Source organism: Oncorhynchus gorbuscha, linkage group LG09 (genome assembly GCF_021184085.1).
Source record: "Oncorhynchus gorbuscha isolate QuinsamMale2020 ecotype Even-year linkage group LG09, OgorEven_v1.0, whole genome shotgun sequence".
Taxonomy (NCBI): Eukaryota; Metazoa; Chordata; class Actinopteri; order Salmoniformes; family Salmonidae; genus Oncorhynchus; species Oncorhynchus gorbuscha.
The window spans coordinates 53341304-53365043 of NC_060181.1; the positions used below are offsets into that span (position 1 = coordinate 53341304).

The following is a 23740-nucleotide window of genomic DNA, read 5'->3' on the forward strand; positions in this document are numbered from 1 at the left end:
CCAGTAATAATGTCTCCGATGACAACTGTTCACCACCCTTTTGATGTTACCCGAACTCTGTTAAGAAAAGGCTTTCCAACAGTCCCTCTGTAGAGTAGAGAGAGAGGGAAGGGGAAAGGTATTTATGGGTGTCATCAACCTCACACAACAGGCCAACGTCATGACACCAGCAACAGGCATTTCTCTTCCTTTTAGGATTCCCTTGTGGAGGTGGAGGAGAAGTACCGCAAGGCCATGGTGTCCAACGCCCAGCTGGACAATGAGAAGAACAACCTGATGTACCAGGTAGATAGGCTGAAGGACTCGCTCATGGAGCTGGAAGAGCTGCTGTCCGAGTCACGCCGCGAGTACGATGCAAAGACCAAGGTATGGGAGAGATGAGGAGGGAGAGATGGAGAGGCAGAGGAAGGATAGGGCCAGATCAAGAGAAATATACAATTACAGTAAGATGAAAGATGACTGGAAAGGAGGCCAAGTTAGTAGAGTAAGGGGTAGGCTATAGAAGAGGGCGATATTAGTCGAAAACTGGAACTGACATTAGCCAAGTGGTGCCTTTTTGAAACTATAGCTGCCTGTACCAATGCGGTAATGGAGGATTATATACATGAACAGTAAAGAAATAATTTCCTGGGTGTTTTTCTGGATCAAAAATGGGCTTAGGGGGTGTGGCAATGGGCATGGTCAGCGCGGCTGATGTTTAAAGAATATTTTAGCTGTCCCCATCTTGGTGTAGAGAAGTATTTATATTATTTGTAAAGCCACTAAAAATGTCCATGTAACTGAGTGAAATGTTGTTTTAAAGCAAATGAGAAAATGTTTCAGTTTTAAATGTCAATTATAGCTGTTTTTATCTCAATATCAAATCATTAACAATGAAGTACCTTAATGTGATTATTAATATTTTTTATAAGTCATAAAGAAACAAATAGCTGCTTAGCAAAGAGCAATTTCTAAATAAAAAAAATTCTAGGGGAAAACTGAAAAAATAGCTGTTGGCATTTGGCAGAGAGGTTTGGATCTCTATTTCTTATGTTTATTGACTAATTTGCTGTATGTCGATGTCATCATGAAGGCCAAAACTTCCTCCCACTATAGCAGGCTGAAATTCTGTGGTCTTTTCAAACAGCTCTTACACTACAAGGGCATTTTTTCACAGTGTGGAAATTGGCCCTTTTTTAAAGCACGTTTTATGTGATTCTATACTGCCATGGAACAGAGAAATGTGTAAAGTTTTAAAGCTAATTTCCTGCAATTCTATACATTTTGCCATGGCTTTGTTCTTTTGCTCAAACATATTAACAAAATCAATAATGCTAAATTCATTAGTTTTAGTCATTTTCAATTCTCCCTGACTGTCGAGCTATTTATTTTGGTGATTTTGTTAGTTCTCAAATATTATATTATTTAAGAATACTAGCGGCACCCAGTCCATACAGACAGTAAATCATTGGAAATTAATAATTACATTTAATGTAATCACCCCCCTGCAAATTAAAAATGTGTTCATCTGTATGTTCTTCACAGAACATTAGAGGCTGTTATAGCAGCAAATTGTCTGTAATAAACACTTTTGTGGGGAAAGAAACAAATTCTGATTGGCTGTGCCTGGCTCCCGAGTGGGTTGACCTAGCTCCCAAGTGGGTGGGTCTATGCCCACCCATGTCTTCGCCCCTGCTCAGTCATGGGAAATCCATAGATTAGGGCCTAATTAATTTATTTGACTAATTTCCTTACCTGTAACTCTGTAATCTTTGAAATTGTTGCATGTTGCCTTTTTTATATTTTTGTTCAGTGTATATATTACGCTGTTTGGATTTAGGCGATCCAACCAAAATAAACGCTTGGGCGGTCCGACCAAGGGTTTCTATGGCCGACAAATCCCTAAATTCATAGTGTACAATGCCCTTTATCCAAATTGATTTAATCCACAACTAATGTAGCTAGTGCGATTTCCTGGATTATAAGGCAGCTGTTTAGGGCCAAAATGATCCCTGCATATTGTTAGGCCATTCAAACATCTGTCATCTTTCCCAGGACTTTGAGTGTGAGAAACATGCCTACGGCGTGTTCCAGTTCAACGTGATGAAAGAAATGCTAAAACAGAGCGAGGAGTTACTAACGAGTCCTCCGAGGGAAAACCCCAAGCTTGTCAGATCAGCCAAAACGACCTTACCTGCCACCTTTCAGTTTTCTTATTTCTGAATTTCCCCGGTCTCCTTACTTGCATGCTGATCTTCTACTGTTTTCACTCCTCTCCCACACTCTCCCTCTCTCCTATTTGTTCCATCATCTTCTGCTTTTCTACTGTCCAGGAGATCTGTCAGTTGCGTCTCAAGCAGGACAGCTTTGTTAGGGAAATATCTGACCTGCAGGAAACCGTAGAGTGGAAGGATGAAAAGATTGAGGTATGCCCTGTGAACTCTGATCCATTTACTCTGTTAGTACATTTGGTGTATGCATGTGTAAACCCCCGCACACAATTTTGATATGTGCACCTGTGTTGTGGTCTTAAAAAACTTCTCTGCAGAAGTGAATAATTGTAAACTTTAGCCAAGTGCATGAATACTTGAAACTGTATACTGTATGCTCACTTTCACTTCCATCACCCATATCACTCCTTTGTTCTTCACCTGCACTTCCTCCTCCCGCCACTGGGGGCACTGCTCAGGCCTTAGAGCAACAAAAGGAGTATTCGGACGCCGTCAAAAATGAGCGAGATGAGCTCAGGGATGAGCTGGTCCAGCTGAAAGATATTCTGAAGGTACTTTGTCATCTCATGGGAGTCGGAGCTCTGAATATGAAACAGTGGCCCCTGAAATGGGGTTTATCTATTGCAGTTATGCAGCTATAATTTACTGTTGTGAGACCCAAAAGCCTGTCATCAGTCTGTGTTCATGTCCTACCCAGAAACATGGAATTGTCCTCGGACCTGACCTGACCACCAATAGGGAAAAGGTGGAGATGGTAACTGAAAGGTCAGCTAGTAGAGATCCAGCTTATCAATTGGCTCAGGACTCCAAGACGTCACCCACGGAAGGGGGGAACATCATGCTCGGTAAGCACCATTACGGGACAAATATCGCCATATGTTGTAATCATCTTTTGCTTACCTCATAGCTTTGCCAAATTATAGCTAACTTAAATCATACCCACACCTAATGCAAAGCTGTATACGTAACATGAGTTTGGTTGACTGACACCATTTTTGGGGGACTTCGGTGACTTAACTTTTAAGCTTTCACTACTGATTCTCCTCCCAACCCATTGAAACCCCTACGCCTGATTTAATTTGAATTAATCCATCTGAACCATGATTTAAAGCACATGGCGTAAACACCCTTGTTTTGGTGCCATGTGTATCCTACATAGTGGTTTCATATTGAGATGGTCATATGGCTGTCTGATTTGTGGAAGTGAGCATGACTCCAAAGCAAAATAACACCACAGCAGACATTTCAAAGTTTAAAAGATTTGCAGCTTGCCAAAGTTTGAGGTACCAAGGTGTGTCTGACCTACTCCTCTGCTTTGACAATTAATCTACGTTCAAGAACTTTGTTTTTGTGATCTCCTCCTATTCTTCTTCCCTTTCTTTCTTTTCCTTTTTGGTTAGGTTATGGCCAAATTCTTTCAAATTCTGCTTTGCGCTAATTGGCCCAGCTTCAACTGACAGATCTTGATCATCAGAAAAATTACAATTCTTGAAACACCAGACTACAGTGTTTGGCCTATATGACCCTTATGTTCTCCCCTCATGATCTCTTAGGCAGAGCTCAGGATATGGAATTGGGAAGTAGAGGAGATAAGATGGTGGATCCAGGAAGGTCCAGGCAGCAAGTGGAAACGCATGAGGCGGTTCAAGAGAACCATCTGACCTCGCCCACTCCCTGTAGCCTCGCTGGTGTTTCTGAAACCGAAACTTCTATGGAGGCTCGTCCATGCTCGCCCAAATTGGGGGATGAGGTTGAGATTGAATGCAGTAATGTCAACAAAGACTCTGACAATGGCATACTGGTAGTAGAGGTCAAGCATGGACCGGTTTGCGATTCTGAGGTAATTGTTCCTGAGGAAGAGCTTACAGAAGAGGGGCAGGGATACAAACCAGCATACATGGAGGGGACAGTGCAAGGGAGAGTAGAGGCCACAAACAAATGGGAAATGGGAATAAAAGATTACAAGGCATATGATATGGAGGCCAAAGTCACCAAGAGTAGTGATCACACAAAAGAGCCTACCTCAGAATATGGTGCATTAGCTGAACAAGATAATATAGCATTGAGGAAAGAGGTTGTGAAAAGTATAGACTCATGTCCTCACCCTAGGGAAACCATTGAGGACACCATACAAAATGGCACACAGAATAGCCCAGGAACTGACCATGATACTAGTAAGAACGCAATAAAATCAGAATGTAAGCCTCAACCTAAGCTTCAGAAAACAAAGGCAGAAGCGTTATCAGAGACAACTGACACTCAGCCACAGGCCCAAGGAGGCAAGAAGAAGAAGAAGAAGAAAGGCAAGAAGGGAGAGAGTCAAGGTGATGAAAAGCAGGAAGACTATAAGAAGAGCACAACAGAAAAGGGTGTAGTCTCTATGACAAATAGCACACAGATTCCCCAAAGGACAAACCTTGATACTACTAAGAGCCCAGTTGAATCAAAGGCTGAAGTGTTGCCAGAGGCCACTGATATGCAGCCACAGGCCCAAGGAGGCAAAAAGAGGAAGAAAGGCAAGAAGGGAGAGACACAAGGTGATGAAAACCAGGGAGACGATAACAAGAGGAGCAAAACAGAAAAGGATGTGGACTCAGTCTCAACAGATAAGGAGCCAGTAGTGGAGGAAGTTATCACAATAGAGACACCGGAGCTTCTAGAGGAAGGGACCGGTAGTTCACCAAATCGAGAACTCCAAAGCCCTAAAGAAAAAGCACAAACCATAGCTGAGGGAGGGAACATGAAGGAAGAAGAAGAACAACAACTAGCAGAGGACCGAGTAGAGGTTAAGAGTGAGGAGCCTCCCATTGAAACCCCAGAAGTAGCTCTGACGGACCAAGCCAAGAGTGAGGAAGTTGTCAAAAAGGACAACCAAAAACCTTCCATGGAATCAAAAAAATCAGAAGGCGAGATATCCGTATTATGCCATGAGTGCGACATTGGTATCGTGGATCCTGTTAACCAGCAATATATAACCAATTGTGTAACCAGTGCTGATAACCCTAAAGAGAAATTAGAATCCACAACATATACTGGTACCCAAAAAGACGAGACAGTGTACACAACCAACCCTGATAACTTTGTAGACTGCCTGAACTCTTCAGCTGACCCGAAATGTCCATTGGACTTGAAAGAGTTCACTGCTGAGAATTCAAACAATGTCAAAAAAGATGCAATCAAGGTCTCAGTTGATGAGACTCAAACAATCCAAGACACAAAGGCTGAGGGAATTAACTTTCACAGTGGCATATTTCTAAGAACGGCGCTCGAGAAGAGCATGGTACCTGAAGACCTTATCGCCAATGATGGTGTCATTACTCACCCAGAGCATGTTACCGAAAATGCCATAAAATACCTGAACGTGGCAGGTCAGGATGAACAAAATGGGAGCCCAGATGAGTGTAAAAATGCACTTGAACATAAAGACATTTCCATAGCATTGCCAGCAAGTGTAGATAAATGCAAAAATGTATCGGGAGAGAACTGTGGCACATCGCTCGACAGCAACTGCCCTGCTGCTGAGACCGTAAGACAGCCTCAACAATTGATGGATCTACCTGGTTGTCCAGTCGCTGACGAGCACTTAGATGACAACAACGAGCCAGTTACACTTGATGAAGAAAAGGCATCAAATGGAGGGATCTCCACAGAGACCGAGCTGAATGATACAGAAACACGACTACAGGACCCTGTAAAAGAAACTCTGGAGACAATTGACTATTTTAGGGAACAGGGATACATAGAAAGCAAACCATGCACTATGGTGGCCGACGCAGAAGAGCAAGACGATCCCATTGAGGCCAAGCTGGAGGGTGACAAGGTACCTGGACCCAGTGAGCAGGGGAATGATGAGGGGGACGATGATATTGATGAGGGTCAATCGTTTGACTTTAACGACCTAGATTCGGTGGTTTCTGCAAATGTGTTTCCAGTAACATCCCAAGAGGTCAGCCAGGAGGTAAGAATGATGGAAGGCAACAAAATGGAGGTAGAGCCAGGTAGAGAGAAGGTAATCAAGGAAGAGGAAGACTGGGACAAGTCAACAGGAAAACCGTAGGGCACAGTAGAGGGAGTTAGCACAATAGTGGCAAAGCAGCCACTTGAACGGGGGTCAGAGTGCACCAGAATAGCTCCGAAGCCCTGAAGAAAAAGCACAAACCAGAGTTTCAGGCCAGAATGCCAATGAAGAACAACAACTAATCACTTATTTGCGTAATATACGAACAGAAAGACATTGCAGAGGGAGTGTGTGTGTCTGAACAACAATGTGTAGGTGAGAGGCTGCAGAATGCAACCGCGGTAGGGGCTTTGCCAGTAGAGGAGGAAAATCCCATATGGGTCAAAGTAGGGTAGAAGAGAGCATAGTCAAAGCAATCTAGGTCAGGCTCGAAAAAGGGCAGTAAAGAAAGGAAGAGGCAAGGGGAAAGAGGAGGACTGACGAATGACCTAGTTTTTTAGGTCTGCCCTCAACAGAAACTGCAAATATTTACGAGTTGTAAGATGACCTGGCGTTATACCCTGGGTCGTTCTGGACAGAATGAGCTTATGTTTATTGTGAAGCAAATTTGCCAGGGCACACGCACCTTAATTCAGTCATGATTCCTTTCTACGTGCACCAAAGTTTCTCTGAATTGCCTTGTGAAAGCCTAACACTGTGAAATTGTATTCCAAATGAAACAACTACAAGTGTACTTACTCTAGTTCCTCAACGGCACAGCTAGGACATTTACATTACATTTACATTTAAGTCATTTAGCAGACACTCTTATCCAGAGCGACTTACAAATTGGTGCATTCATAGGAGAACTCCAAAAAGTACCTTTTGTAGTTGAAAACTCGTCCTTGTGTCATAAAAGTGCATTGGAAATTGCTTAGGAACCGTGCACACTTTGGCCACTTCAAATGACATTTTATTAGTCACATACACATGGTTAACAGATGTTAATGCGAGTAACGAAATGCTTGTGCTTCTAGTTCCGACCATGCAGTAAATATCTAACAATTTCGAAACTCCGAGACAATGGAGACACCAGTTAGTCCTCTCACTCAAACCCTTGTCATTTTTTTTAGTCTTATGTTGCACCTACCCCACATTCTCCAGGAATAGTCTTATGTTACTGAATTTGTTAACGAATGCGGCAAAAAGTACAGTAAATGTAACATGCACATAAAATCGGTGTAATGTTAGGATTCAGTATTGTCAGGTGAACAGTTGTGTACTCACCTTTTGGTCTAATAATTGTCCCATCTCAACTGTTCCTTTTCAATTGCTACCATGGTTATGCATATGATTTCTTCTGTAAGAAATGTTTCATTTATCCCTATCCATATAGGCCAATTCCCACGAGTGTAAAGGGTTACACAATTATTATTTTTTTTAGGTGAAATGCTGTGCAGAATCATCTATAATTGTCTTGAGATGTTCTATATTATCTTGAATAGATGTTAATGTGCATGACATCCTGTAGATCAACATGGGTAAAATGACGTTGAGGAGACAATATTGCAGCGGATTATATATTTATTTTGTTATTTCTTTAAACTATGCTTATGTCCCTGTATTGTCCTTTATATTGTACAATGTGTTTTCCTATGTGAAATTAGTGTTTTCCAGGTGTTTTTTTTTTTTGCTTAAGTGCTTTGGGAAGTTGGCCATAAAATGGGATGGGTAATCTTACCATGCAGACTTTTTTCCCAAATAAGCAGTAACTCAACTGAATCAACTAAGAAAGCTAGTTGTAGTAGTTGATAAGTTGAATCCATCAGGTGTGTTACTGCTTGCCTGGAACACATTGGCCCTGGCAGGGTACATCTCCCATACTCTCCTATAAGCACCTATATAATGTAATAATATTGATTTGATTTTTTTTTTTCTTATTTTCTCATCTATTCAAGGGACGGTGTTACATCAATGCATGATAAAGCATCTATATATTGTGTAATTACCACGAGAAACAAATGCTGTAGCAATTAATTGCACATCATTTATTGTAATACCTTTCATCTTCACAATGTCAAAATGTTACCCAGAACTAAAACATATATTTACTAGCTTTGGTGGTATGGTTAGGAAAAAGCGTTTGATGAAGAAAAGAAACAAACAGATGCGATTGTCTCAAGTCTCTCATGCCATTAAATAATTGGCTGAAAAATCCTCCTTGATACAAGTCAAGTCCATGTAGGCTATGTCAGGTGAAATCCAAGCCCTGGGCTATTACTGTATGTGCAAACTGTAAAAATGCATTGTGTTTAGTATACAGTGCGTTCGGAAAGTATTCAGACCCATTTATTTTCCCCACATTTTGTTATGTTACAGCCTTATTCTAAAAATGTATTGTTTTTTTCCCCTCATACAATACAATACCCCATAATGACAAAGCAAAAATATATTTTTCAGAAATGTTTGCAAATGTATTAAAATAAAAAATTGAGTATTCAGACCATTTATTCAGTACTTTGTTGAAGTACCTTTGGCAGCGATTACAGCCTCGAGTCTTCTTGGGTATGACGCTACAAGCTTAGCACACCTGTATTTGGGGAGTTTCTCCCATTCTTCTCTGCAGATCCTCTCAAGCTCTGTCAGGTTGGATGGGGGAGCGTTGTGTCATGGAAATTCTAGCAAAGTACATCCTGAATGTTCATGACAAACAACAGATGTATGGAATGGGTCACAAGGTTAGGATCTGTATGAACGATACTAACAATGTTCACATTGTGTAGAAACCCATACCCAAGCCATCTCTCCATGGTACCTTCCAGTCAAACCGTAGTCATCTCCCTCACATGAATGGAATAAGGCCTAAGGCATTGTAAGGCATTGTAAATCTACTGGAAGCATTTAGCCCCAACTTTAGAAGACCACGCACAGATGAGTGTTCCAAAAAACCCATTCTACTCCATAAAACAACCATTTGATGCAATAACAGCATTATAACAATCTTGTAATTTCGCTATCACAGTTGCTGCACGGCTATTTTCTGGTCTCTCCAGAGATGTTCAAGTCCGGGCTCTGGCTGGGTCACTCAAGGACATTCAGAGACTTGTTCCGAAGCCACTCCTACATTGTCTTGGCTGTGTGCTTGGGGTTGTTGTCCTGTTGGATGGTGAACATTCACCCCAGTTTGAGGTCCTGAGAGGTCTGGAGCATGTTCTCAAAGTATCTCTTTGTACTTTGCTCCGTTCATCTTTCCCTCGATCCTGACTATTCTCCCAGTCTCTGCCGCTGAAAAACATCCCCACCGCCTGATGCTGCCACCACCATGCTTAACCGTATGGATGGTGCCAGGTTTCCTCCAGACGTGGTGCTTGGCATTCATGGTCTATTAGTCTTTACGTGCCTTTTGGCAACTCCAAGCGGGCTGTCATGTGCCTTTTTTACTGAGGAATGACTTCCGTCTGGCCACTCCACTGTAAAGGCACGATTGGTGGAGTGCTGCAGAGATGGGAGTACCTTCCAGAAGGACAACCATCTCCACAGAGGAACTCTGACAAGCTCCAGTCTGCCCATCGGGTTCTTTGTCACCTCCCTGACCAAGGCCCTTCTCCCCCGATTGCTCATTTTCGCCAGGCGGCCAGCTCTAGGAAGGGTCTTGGTGATTCCAAACTTCTTCCGGTTAAGAATGATGGAGACCACGGTGTTCTTGGGAACCTTCAATGCTGCAGACATTTTTTGGTACCCTTCCCCAGATCTGTGCCTTTACACAATCCTATTTTGGAGCTCTATGGACAATTCCTTCGACCTCATGGCTTGGTTTTTGCTCTGACATGCGCTGTCAACTGTGGGACCTTTATATAGAACGGTGTTTGCCTTTCCAAATCATGTGAAATCAATTGAATTTGCCACATCTGGACTCCAAACAAGTTGTGGTAACATTTCACGGATGATCAATCGAAACAGGATGCACCAGAGCTCAATCTCGATTCTCATAGCGAAGGGTCTGAATACTTAAGTAAATAAGGTATTACTGTTATTTTTCTTTCATTTGCAAACATTTCTAAACCTGTTTTCGCTTTGTCGTTATGGGGTATTGATGGTCGATTTGATGAGGGCAACATTTTTTAAAATCCATTTCAGAATAAGGCTGTAGCATAACAAAATGTGGAGAAAGTCGAGGGGTCAAACGTTCCGAAGACACTGTATGCCATATGTACTGAATTCATATAATGATATGACTGCTAGACAAGTTGTACACAGTGTAAGAATATTAATCCTTTGTTAATCTCTGGTCTAAATGTTTCTTCATGTGCACTTTTTGTAAGGAAATACCTTGACCCTTTTCTTTAATGAATAAAGTAAGTCATTACCAGCTTTGAGAAAGGAACTGTAGTTCTTATGCATTATAGTATAATATGTAGTGGTGTCTGCCTGTCATTGACGCACAAGCAAATCTCTTATGTTTGTCTTCCCTCATCCATTCGCTGTTTAGCATAAAAATGCCCTAGAGGTTGAGTGTCCTCTCCACAGTTTCTGCATGCTAACCATAGCCCCACCCCTCACATATCCTCTCCCAATGGACACCTGCTCCATTGCATGCATCAAGGGACTCTAAACTCCTCCCACTCTGACTCAGCCCCTCCCTGTCCATGTACTTGGCTCCTCCCACCCCTGGTATGTCAACATTGGTTTTACAAGTTGTTGTTATGATTGTTCTTGCATGAACCTAATGCAATTATGTGTAATAAATGGGTTATAGATGCTTACTCATAAAGTTGTACCGATAATTGTGAGAAGTTCTGTGAGACTTTTAATGTGTATTTAATGCGAGACTGATCCTGTACTGTAAGCAGTTGTCCAACATTTTCTGTAATACTGAAGTGAAGCAGATGAGCTCTAAATCTCGATCTGCCTGTGTTTCTTTCAGAGATCCGCCTGAGAAAGCTGGTTGACGAGCGGGAGAACTTGATAGGACAGGTGAGGAAGGACATCTATACATAGTCTGTCTGGGTCACTTGTTACGTTAGCTGAACTTCCCAACTGAATTGGCTACATTGGTGTTGCTGCTATTTCTTGTTTTTATAGGGCTGTAACTTTTCTGAATCTGTAGGACCTAAAATGAACTTGCTGCAGCTAAATTGTGTAGAGATGAACTAACGTTAAATCATGCTTGGTTGAAATGATAGGCCGATAAACCGAGGTGCATGGGTGACTGGACTAAATTGAAGTCACTGTACAATGTGAAGTCACTCACTTACATACAGACAGATGTTTTAACTATGTTCTGAATGTGGTCCTCCCTATAGGTGAAGAAACTGAAGGCCCAAGTAGAGCAAAAGAAACTGAGGAACGGGACTGAGGGCTCTAGCCCAGAGGGTGAGGTTCTGGAGAACGGCACAGACCCCCACATACAAGACCTGCAGAGTAAGAGCCACAGCTCCAATGCAGGCTTTTTGGTTCCTTGGCATCTGACACACACCTGAAATGTTGTGACCTATGAAATGAATAACTCGAGACATAAATTAATGTTAGTCCTAACAATGCGATTTCCATAGTATTCATATGCTGCACATCAGATCTTGTGTCCCCCCCCCCCACACACACACACACATTTGCAGGAGATGCCAACAGGCAACTTAGTGACCTGAGGTTCAAACTTGTCAAATCAGAGCAGGAGGTGACCGCTTTGGAACAGAATGTAAGTGTACTGCCATTAACCTGGTTGATTGCAGAGCGATAATCATCACAGATAGTTACTATTATTTTGACTCGTTATTGGCTGAGATTCTCACCAATCTGCAGGTTACCAGGCTCGAGGGTCAGGTGACCCGCTACAAGGGTGCGTCAGAGAATGCAGAGAAAGTGGAAGACTAGTTGAAGGCTGAGAAACGCACGCTGCAGAGAGAGGTATGGCCCCCAGCTGTCAGTCATGTGGCTTGAATCAAGCTGCTATGCAGAGACCAGATGTCAGGGGCCTACAATCGTCAGAACATTGCTTCTGATGTAACAGATGTTAATTGTACTCTCCTTGCGTTGTGTTTAGTTCAAAGAAGTCACCCCAGCCAGTGGTCCCAGTTGAGCATTTTTTATTACCTGTGATTAAATGGGAAACAGCACGTTAGTTGTGCAGGGCTTAATGATGTTGATGGCTGTCGATGGTAAAATATGTAGCATGACAACTGTGTTAGCAGTGAGCTTATGTGACCATTACATCAGTGCATGCTAGCTAGCACACTCGTATACCAAAGCACATCCCAGAAAGCCACTTAATCCCTGACAGGTACCATATACCCACACATGTATAATCCAGGATTGTACAGCAAACTGGTACACATTGTAAAATATAAAAATAGAATACAGTATTCAGAACGTGACTTACCCCTTGCATCACGTTTTCATACTGGGGAGACCTGACAATCGCGATCTCTCCCTATCTGCAAGGGGGGCAACAACACGCCTTATTGTCATCGGAATTGAACCAACCAATAAGAGCGCTTGATCATTTAAATACGCATTTCTTTAGAGGCAAGCGGAAACATAACCAACCCTGTTACACACACTTGGTAGACGGTGAAGTAAGGGAATTGGGCTGTAAGGTACAACATTTATTGTATTTATTTTAATACAAAAACATTGGAGCAGTATGTTACTAATTCATTGTTGATCTTGAATAATAGCGTCTCCGATTTAAAGTTAATGATTGATCTTAGTGCCTTCTGTTCCTTCCTTGATGGCAGTTGCAGTCAACGCTGGATAAGATTGACGAACTTGAGTCGAACAACAGCCACCTCTCCAAGCGGCTGGACAAGATGAAGGCCAATCGCACCACGGCACCGACTCCCTAACGATGACCTGCCAGCATAATTCCGACCCTATCCTGTCTGTCCACCAATGGCTGTCCACATATGACGGAGTGTCCGACCTTGCATTGAGCTCTCCTCTCCATCTGCCTCGCAGCCTTATGAAAAGAACCTTGAGAAATTTGAGATATCCTAATCGCTGAAGTGCACAACACACAAAAATGTGCGATGTGCCATTTTCTTCATGTCTTTGTTTTTTCCAATGATGAGAATTCTTCATAGGCATATGTGCCAGTCTGCCTCACTTCCTCTACCAGAGGGTGGCGCTGCTCTGCACCAGAGGATTATAGGAAATGTGGCGCTACAGGGGGGCGCCTTGGGACTGGAGGGGGTTCTTTGGACCGCACTGGCTGCTTGGGCTACATGGCGCTCCTATCAACCCCACATCCCCAGTGTACAGACTAATACTGAATGTCCCTCTGTCCTGAACCACCCGCCTCCTCACTCAACCCCCTATGTCCACATTTACTAAACCGAGAGGACATGGCCTAAACTGGGTGAACATGGTGTGCTGTGTATATGAGAGCATTTATTGTGTGCACGTGTATTTTTATTTTTTTTATCCCGCTCTTATACCCTGCATTTCTCTCATCTGTGTCCTAAAGCCAAAGTATGAGCACATTTTACCGTGGTTGGGTGTGTATGTTTGTTACCTGTTGTGTCTCAAGTCCAAGGGCTTGTGTAGGCTAAAGGCCATGGAAGGTTGTGTGTGCATCCCACCTTCCCAGGCTACACCGTCTCTATTACCACAATCAATATAATAATTGTCACATAGAATGTTTTTACATGCCGACGTGATTTCAACCATTTTTTTAAAAAAAAACTCTGATTCATTTATTTATTTTTTGACAGATTTGTCTTTGAATGTACCCAGATCATGTTCATTAGGCACCAAACAATAAATTGTAAAACAGGGAGGGACTACCTGAAATTGTCCAATAAAATACACATTTTCTGTTGCAATCCTTTTGCTACAGTTCCCTAATGAACAGGACACAGTTGTTAGGTCCTAAACAGCTTGACTAAACTAATTAACCAATCTACTACAGCCACAGCTTTGAGTTGGGCTCAGGGCAGCCAATTACATGAAGTCTGCGTATCCCCCCCTCCAATCTGGTAGAGCCCCATTGAAGTTTGTCTCAGGGAAGATCTCAATTGCATACTCCTTACGCCCTATCTCCTCAAAACACATTTGATGAGAAAGCCAGAGGTCCCTCCCCTCCGGCCTCTTCCAACGGGTTTTAAGGAGGCTAGGAGTATGCAATTGAGATTCTCCCTCAGTTTCGAGCAATAAAGTCACTGGTTGGCCTGCCACCTCACATACTCTTGCTTGTTGAGACATGCTAGTGCTGATGATGCTTATGGTGATTAAAAAGACTACATAAAATGGGGAAGGGAACGTTGGTAGGAGACCCCCTCAAACACACACTCTCTAGGGAGATGCTGCTTCACTGTTTACAAAGCTTTAAAATGTTTGTAAGGAGACTTAAGGAATTGTAATATTTGTGCAATAAAATGTCCAACCATGCTGTACCAACAGAGTCTAAATAATTGACCTCCAATAGATGAGTGATTGCTGTGCCCACTCTCAATTTTAGTTCTTTCTACAAGTACAAGGATCAAATTCTTCCCCATATTCAATGATATTCAACATGAAGGTGAAATAGAATTATATGATAAACTGGCTCACTTACACACATTCATAGAGGCTTCTTTAATCTGTCCATGGTGTCTCAAATTCATATTTTAAAGCTGCTAATGTGGCAGTCATGTGAACCTATGATATGTGTACTCCAAGGCAGTGTCCAGAAACCCTAGTGCCTACCCCTTACATACCTATTAATTCACTAGTGTCTAGGGGGTAGAGATTGTTTCTGGACATGGACTGAGTTTCAGAGCCAGATGAGCTACTGGGCTGCAGGGAAACGTAGTCTCCGACAGCCTGTGCCACCCTAGCTGGCAGGGAGGAGTATGCGTAGCTCTGACCCATGCGACAGCCATAGAAGTCCTGATAGTCTGGCGGCAGTTAATTTCAGAATGTGTAATGCCCTCTCCAGTGCCCGAAAGGTCCAAGCAGGTGCCACAGGGTTCTTATTACCGTAGGGGTCCTTGTAAACTTTCTGCAAGCAGGTGGCACCAAAAGATGTTGACACCCTCGCCAAACTAACACCAGGGTGTTATGGAACCACAGGGCTGAAGGAGAGGGAGGATATTGAACTGTTGTACAGAAAGTGCACACTACTTTGCTACAGTGTATAGCTAAATACATTTACAGTGTAGATTCAGGCAATTACACTTGTTTCCCAGGAAATTTCAATTCCATACTGTTTTGTATTGGGGTCAAATTGAACTGAATTTGTTTTTGACTTGAGATACAGCTCTTATTTTCATCATCCAGTCTTCCAATACCAGGGTTGAAGAGCAAGTTTCCAGGTTCCAGCACAAACTCGTACCGCTGAGCCTTCACAAACTCCAGGAACCGTCCCAGGCCTGGAGACGAACACCGTTACATTTCATACTGGTTTTTTTTTTCATATAGTTTGGTGGTTTAAAGAACATCACTTTTCCACTTTGTTATACTTCAAGCAAGTTCAGCCAAGACTAGCTAGCTGTTAACATTAGCTGAGATATGGAAGATTTTTGACACTCCCCCAAAAGTAACGGTACTGAGGTTCGGAAGAATTAGTCTTTAGTACAGGTGTCCAAATTAACCCCTTTGAAACCCCCCAACCTGAAGAGACTACAAACACCCCAGCCCATCACCAATGAAGCCATATTTAAGGCAATCCAGGGTTTAAACAATAAATTTGACTAACTAGCTATTCCGCTGAATGGCTTTGATGAGAGGATAAATAAAAAATAACCTCTTGATTGCAAACATTTACAAACCTAGAGTTTAATGCAGGAGGCATTAAGGATATCTCCACTGATGTGAAAATGTTGAAAAAATTAAGTTGCCCTGACAAAAGAAAACGAGGAGTTGCACACAGCCAGTGCTGAACAGAGCCGATACAAGCGCTGATCGGGGCTGAGACTGAAAAGGCTTGGATTGTCATTATTGGGAAGTTTGTTCCATATCCCCCTGCTACCCTGTACATTGCGGTAAATGTTGCACACCGTCTCGGATACAAGAGAAAGGAGAAGAACAGACACAGGTCATCACGATGTTAGCGTTGAGGAACGTGAGAGACGAGTTGTGGAGAGCTGCAAAGCTGGTGCTTATCTGCAGGGAGAAGGGCATTAGCTTTGCAGAAGATTTGAGCAAGCGACAGGGATGCCCATGCAAACTATTTTAGTTTTCATACTTTTATAAGATGTGATTAGCTAATATCATAATCCATTTTGGTACACTTATGTTTTAGATTACTTTATAAGAAATTACACGTAGGTGTAAGCACTAGTACTTTTCATTTGCCCAGGCTAGTCTATTGTTCTGTCCACTTGAGCCTAGTGCTGTAGTTAGTGTAAAGCATTTGGACTAAGTTTTGTTCTTATTCCTGTAAGAGATTAAAGCTAAGCACTATATTAATGGTTATATGAAAGGTACTCATGGTATACAGTTGAAGTCGGAAGTTTATATACACTTAGGTTGGAGTCATTAAAAATGGTTTTTCAAACACTCCACAAATTTCTTGTTAACAAACTATAGTTTTGGTCGATAGGACATCTACTTTGTGCATGACACAAGTCAATCAATCAAATTTATTTATAAAGCTCTTCTTACATCAGCTGACATCAAAGTACTGTACAGAAACCCAGCCTAAAACCCCAAACAGCAAACAATGCAGGTGTAGAAGCACGGTGGCTAGGAAAAACTCCCTAGAAAGGCCAGAACCTAGGAAGAAACCTAGAGAGGAACCAGGCTATGAAGGGTGGCCAGTCCTCTTCTGGCTGTGCCAGGTGGAGATTATAACAGAACATGGCTAAGATGTTCAAATGTTCATAGATGACCAGCAGTGTCAAATAATAATATTCACTGTGGTTGTCAGTTGGCTTTTCATAGTATCTCTACCGCTCCTGCTGTCGAAAGAGAGTTGAAAACAGCAGGTCTGGGACAGGTAGCACACCCGGTGAACAGGTCAGGGTTCCATAGCCGCAGGCAGAAGTTGAAACTGGAGCAGCAGCACAGCCAGGTGGACTGGGGACAGCAAGGAGTCATCAGGCCAGGTAGTCCTGGGGCATGGTCCTAGGGCTCAGGTCCTCTGAGAGAAAGAAGAGAGAGATAATTAGAGAGAGCAAGCAATTTTTCCAACAATTGTTTACAGACAGATTATTTCACTGTATCACAATTCTAGTCAGAAGTTTACATACACTAAGTTGACTGTGCATTTAAACATCTTGGAAAATTCCAGAAAATTATGTCATGGCTTTAGAAGCCTCTGATAGGTTAATTGAAATAATTTGAGTCAATTGGAGGGGTACCTGTGGATGTATTTCGGGGCTGCCTTCAAACTCCGTGCCTCTTTGACCCAAGTTAAACAATTTAAAGGCAATGCTACCAAGTACTAATTGAGTGTATGTAAACTTCTGACAGACTGGGAATGTGATGAAAGAAATAAAAGCTGAAATAAATTATTCTCTCTACTATTATTCTGACATCTCACATTCTTAAAATAAAGTGGTGATCCTAACTGACCTAAGACAGGGACTTTTTACTAGGATTAAATGTCAGGAAAAACTGAGTTTAAATGTATTTGGCGTATGTAAACTTCCGACTTCAACTGTACATGAGTGTATAGTTGAGGATTAAATGTCAGGAAAAACTGAGTTTAAATGTATTTGGCGTATGTAAACTTCCGACTTCAACTGTACATGAGTGTATAGTTGAAGAGACTATGCATATATGATAAACAGTGAGTAGCAGCAGCGTAAAAGAGGGGTTGGGGGTGCGGTACCTGTTCAGGAGTCTTATGGCTTGGGGGTAAAAGCTGTTGAGAAGCCGTTTGGTCCTACACTTCGCGCTCCGGTACCACTTGCCATGCGGTAGTAGAGAGAAGTCTATGATTCGGGCGGCTGGGGTCTTTGACAATTTTCAGGGCCTTCCTCTGACACCGCCTGGTAGAGGTCCTGGATTGCAGGAAGCTCGGCCCAGGTGATGTACTGGGCCTTACAAGCTACCCTCTGTAGTTACTTGCGGTCGGAGGCCGAGCAGTTGCCAAACCAAGCAGTGATGCGACCCGTCAGGATGCACTCAATGGTGCGCTGTAAAACCTTTTCAGGATCTGAGGACCCATGCCAAATCTTTTCAGTCTCCTGAGGGGGAATAGGTTTTGTTGTGCCCTCTTCCCGACTGCCTTGATGTGCTTGGACCATGTTAGTTTGTTGGTGATGTGGACGCCAAGGAACTTGAAGCTCACCCTACTCCACTACAGCCCTGTCGATGAGAATGGGGGCATGCTTGGTCCTCCTTTTCCTGTAGTCCACAATCATCGCAATCCTCTCCTTTGTCTACCTCCTATCTCACGATTCTGCCTCTTCAATCCTACTCTCCTCCCTTTCTGCATCCTATAACTCGAACTGTTCCCTTTCTTCCCGGGATCAGCCCTACCCTTCTGCTCTGTGGCTGAGTGATTCATTGCGAGCTTACAGAACAGGGCAGCTGAGTGAAAATTGAGGAAAACTAGACTTCCAGAGAATCTACCACTCTTTCAATCCCTCGTCTCTACATTATCTTCCTCTGTGTCCACTGCTAAAGCCACTTTCTATCACTCTAAATTTCAAGCTTCTGCCTCTAACCCTAGGAAACTATTTTCCACCTACCTCCCTCCTTAATCCCCATCCCCCATCTACTCCCTCTTTGCGGACAACTTTGTCAAACATTTTGAAGAGAAGGTTGATGACATCCGCTCCTCATTCACTCAGCTTATTGAGTCCACTGGTCCCACTAACATAGAACTACCCTACTCCTTGACTTCTTTCTCCCCTCTCTCCATATGAAATCATGCAACTAGTAAGGTCCAGCCGCCCAACAACCTGCCCGCTCGACCCATTCCCTCCTCCAGACCATCTCTGGAGACCTTCTTCCATTCCTCATCAACTCATCCCTGACCACTGGCTGCATCCCCTATGACTTCAAATTGGCCCAAGTCGCTCCAGTCCTCAAGAAACCAACACTCGACTCCTCTGACGTCAAACTACAGACCAGTATCCCTTATTTATCTCCTTTCCAAAACACTTGAGTGTGCTGTCTCTGACCAAGTCTTTCGCTATCTCAGAACTTCTTGATCTTAACCAGTCAGGCTTCAAGGCAGGTCACTCAACCAAGACTGCTGTTCTCTGTGTCACGGAGGCAGGCAGCAGGTAGCCTAGTGATTAGTGTTGGCAGGCTGCTCCAACCAGGTGACGTGGAGAGGATCTGTCTCTGCACCACGTACTCTCACTACTGGTCTCCCCCAGGACTCGGTTATAGACCCACTCTTCTTTCTATACACCAAGTCACTCGGCTCCATCGATATCCTCACATGGTCTCTCCTATCATTGCTGTGCAGATGTCACTCAACTGATTTTTCTCCTTTCCTCACTTCTGACACCCAGTTGTTGACACCCATTTTTGCACAACTGGCAGATATCTCAGCTTGGATGTAACCCAACCACATCAAGCATAACCTCAAAAGGATGGAGCTGCTCTTCCTCTCTCGGAAGGTCTGCCAGCACCAAGACCTCTCGATCACGGTTGACAACTCCACGGTGTTCCCCTCCGAGTGCAAAGAACTTTGGCGTGACCCTGGACAACACCCCGTCATTCTCTGCAAACATCAAAGCAGTGACTTGTTCCTGCAGGTTCATGCTCTACAACATCCACACAGTACAGCCCTACCTCACACAACTCGCTGTTGGCTGGGCTCCCCGCTTTTGCCATCCCTTCCTGCAACTTATCCTGAATGCTGCAGCCCACCTGGTGTTCAACCTTCCCAAGTTCTACCATGTCATCCCCACTCCTCCGCATGCTCCACTGGCTTCTAGTCAAAGCTCACATCCACTACAAGACCTATGAAAGGGCAGCTCCAACTCAGCCCAGTGCAAGCTCTTCTCTGTCCTGACCAGCTTCCCTCTGGGGCTAGAACAGCGGAGTCTTCCGAAAACATCTGAAACCATACCTCTTCTAAGAGTAATTAAAATAAATCCCCCCTCGCACTGCCACCTCACAAAAAAAAACATTTTGTGAACTACCACTCTAAATTGACTTTCTTCCCCCCTTACTAGCTCAGACTTTTCTGATAGCTACTTTGAGGAAAATTTTACTTACTATGTCTGTGATGTGTTGTTGTCCCACCTAGCTATCTTTAAGGGGAATTTCACCCTGGCTCTGCAATGGCTTATAGTCATTACTATACTAACAACGCTACGCTTCTATCATAAACATCACAATTATCCAAACCACAAGATGGTATTCGCACATTTTCATTTCACTGGTAGACTCAAAGTTTTGACTCCCTATGTATTCGTCTGCTCATAGTGAACCAAAGTCAGGCATTCATAGCGAATGCCAATAACGACCGCCCGGTTGTGGGGGCTTCGCTATATTTAGTGAGTATTCAGACCCCTCTTGTGACACATTTTCAAAAAAGCGACGAGCGAAAAAATCTAGCGACTTTTTCTGGTGTTATTGGAGACTGACGTGAAAGAACGTATCTTTCTTCCTCTTCTCAACGAGCAGCAGGTGCTGCCTTGTGCCCCACCCCCGTCCCAGAGCACTCACAGGCCGCTCAGTCCTCGCGCAGCAGTCGGAGCAGGAGATGTTCACCCCTCCGCGTCCAGACTGCAAATGAATCGCGCATGCGGGAAGCCGCCGCTGGCTGATCCCGCCCTAGTTTACTTTTTTTTTTTTTAAGCTATTAACCTGAATTAGGGCCAGTTACCATAATTTTCTCACATTGCCATTGACAGGTATTTCTATTGTCTCTTTTTGGTCCATTTATATTGTTAATGTGGATTGTATGACTTGTTGCAGGCTCCTAACTGGACCATGAGGTTAAAAACCAAACCAAATTAAGAAAACTAAACTATTTTTTTTTTAAATCAAATATAAACTCCGCCAGAGTGTCTCTTTTGGGTCACTTTTGCCGGTCCCAAGCCCGGATAAAGGAGGAGGGTTGGAATTGTTACATAAAAATATAAAAAAATCGACAGAAGAAAGCTCCTTCGTAATTTTAAACATTATTTAGGGAGTTTTTTTGTCTCTCCCACGACGTTATTCCTCTCTCCTACAAGCGTCCATCACAATTACATGCACATGGCATATTACACGATGACGTCAGTAAGCGCCTTCTGTTGACTTTTAGGACAGCTAATAACTAATTTCCTTACTGAGGAGTTAGCAACACTGCTTCCCACAAACTTGAATAATGGAGTTGTTTACTTCGAATGACCAACACAGTAATCTTCCAACTTCTCTAGCTAATTTTTTGGGGAAACAGATCTTGACTAATGTTTGTCATCATGCCCATGTGGTGTTCTGTGCCTGGCTGTACTAATTACACACAAGGGTGAAAATTAGTTACCTTTTACGGTTCTACCTACCAGAGATTCACCCCGATTCTGCTAGTGGCTTGCGGCCATCAAGAATGATGCGGTGACTAAAGATTATCAGAGGGATGTTCAGACTGAACCGATGGGGGGAATCCATTTCGACGTCAACTGAGAAATGATGTGATACCATAGATTATGGTCCTCCACAACAAAACGGACAGTTCTCAATTAGAGTTAACCTAACGTTAGCTAGCTAACTAATGTGTCAGTCCTGTATTGAACTCTGAAAGACATCAGCTAAATCATATCGTTTGGTATACACACTGTCAACACAATTTCAGTTCCATCTTTGACTGATGTTAGCTAACATAAACTGGTTACTGTTACTCTTATTTGGTATCTCAATTTGGTAGCCGTCTATTCCACACTTGTCTGGAAAACACAAAAAATATAATTGTTATAGCTAACTCACTCTCTGTTTGTGTGTTGGTAGCAATGATGAATGTGTATAAATTGTCTTTGGTTGGTTAGTTGGTCCTCAGCCAGTCTCGGCTGGCTAGCAATCTTGCTGCCAATTTAGTGACGCTAGTTAGCTAACAGCAAGTTAAAAATATTGAAATGTCCATGTTAGGTATGCTTAGCTAGCCAGTCTAATAGAGATAAATACAATTACTGGGGTGGTTACATTGTGTATTGTTGTAGGTGGAATCTGATTCCACCAACTTGCATTTCCAACCCCTAGCTCTGCACAAAGTGAAGATAAGTTGGCCAAAATATTTACAAACTGATGGCAAAATTTACAGTAAGCAAGATACAAATTAATTGGGTAGTGTTTGTTTGGTTTGTGTTATTGGATTACAGGTGGTTAGATGTAACCTGAGGGGCACAGAGTACCTTCCAGACAATGTACTCAATTTAGTCTACCCCTCTTCTCTTTTTTCCTTTTCTTTTAGATCAAATTCAAGCTATTTGGAGTCATTCCACAGTGACCTGCTGAAACATACCCCAAAGCAGGGACATTTTGGCTAAACAAGCATGAGGAAGCAGACACCTTGCGGTTATGGAGCACAACAACATTCTGGCTCTCCATGGAGGAGGTGGTGTGGGGGTGCTTTGCTGGTGGTACTGTCTGTGATTTATTTAGAATTCAAGGCACACTTAACCAGCATGGCTACCACAGCATTCTGTAGTAATACTCCATCCCATCTGGTTTGCACTTAGTGTGAATATCATTTGTTTTTCAATGGGACAATGACCAACACACCTCCAGGATGTGTAAGGGCTATTTGACCAAGAAGGAAAGTGATTTGAGTGCTGCATCAGATGACCTGTCCTCCACAATCGCCCGACCTAAACCCAATTGAGATGGTTTGGGATGAGTTGGACCGCAGAGTGAAGGAAACGCAGCCAACAAGTGCTTGACATATGTGGAAACTCCTTCAAGACTGTTGGAAAAGCATTCCAGGTGAAGCTGGTTGAGAGAATGCCAAGAGTGTGCAAAGCTGTCATCAAGGCAAAGGGTGGCTACTTTGAAGAATCTCAAATATAAAATACATTTTGATTTGTTTAACATCTTGTTGGTTACTACATGATTCCATATGTGTTATTTCATAGTTTTGATGTCTTCACTATTATTCTACAATGTAAAAATAAAGAAAAGCCCTTGAATGTGTAGGTGTGATCCTGTTGATTGCATGTTGATTAGTTTCAGTGCTATCTGGGTTGTTAATTGGATTCGCCCAGAAGTTCTTGATTTATAGTTTATTTGTATTGTACATTTTAATTATTTGTGTACTTGTTTGACAGAGACCAATAAACTTTTTTTTTAAATTGAACTAGATGTTTTATTTCCGAAAGAGATTGCTTACTATTGTATAAATGTCTCGTGCAAAATTGTCTTTATCCACTCATGTAAAGACAGGGAGTGAAACTTTCTCCTGGTGTTCCATAACTTAATTTTATAGACCTGAACTGGACAGATATTATGGCTGAAGTTCCATATGCGAGCATGTATCAGTGTGACACTGTTTACCTTCCGCAAAAATGGAACCGTAGTATACTAGCCATCAGTGGGTGAATGTTGTGTTTATATTACTTAAAAATACAAATATAACAAATATACATATAAATATCAAATATGTTACGTAAAGTACACATTAAGTAATGTAGGAATTATATCTCAAACCTTCCTACTTTTCGATTTTTAATGTCAGAGGTTGTATAGAAACCAAGTAATGTGTACCCATGTTTTCTGTCGGACGATGCAG

The 23740-nt window shown here is 42.7% G+C and overlaps 1 protein-coding gene across 5 annotated transcripts in view; it reads left to right on the top strand.

The window, feature by feature from the left end:
* The window catches only part of LOC124043758 (leucine-rich repeat flightless-interacting protein 2-like), a 66547-nt gene extending 52006 nt beyond the window's left edge, over window positions 1-14541 (top strand). For 3 of the 5 annotated variants that reach the window (XM_046362685.1, XM_046362686.1, XM_046362687.1), the window contains 5 exons: window positions 196-366; window positions 2313-2405; window positions 2669-2761; window positions 2908-3055; window positions 3764-8595. In XM_046362685.1, the coding sequence (XP_046218641.1) occupies window positions 196-366; window positions 2313-2405; window positions 2669-2761; window positions 2908-3055; window positions 3764-6267 (3009 nt within the window). In that variant the 3' untranslated portion in view covers window positions 6268-8595. Of the gene's footprint in view, window positions 1-195; window positions 367-2312; window positions 2406-2668; window positions 2762-2907; window positions 3056-3763; window positions 8596-11071; window positions 11122-11450; window positions 11569-11762; window positions 12052-12881 lie in introns of those variants that run through there. The other 2 variants (XM_046362688.1, XR_006840379.1) reach the window with 2 other exon arrangements.
* The last annotated feature ends 9199 nt before the right edge of the window (window positions 14542-23740 follow it).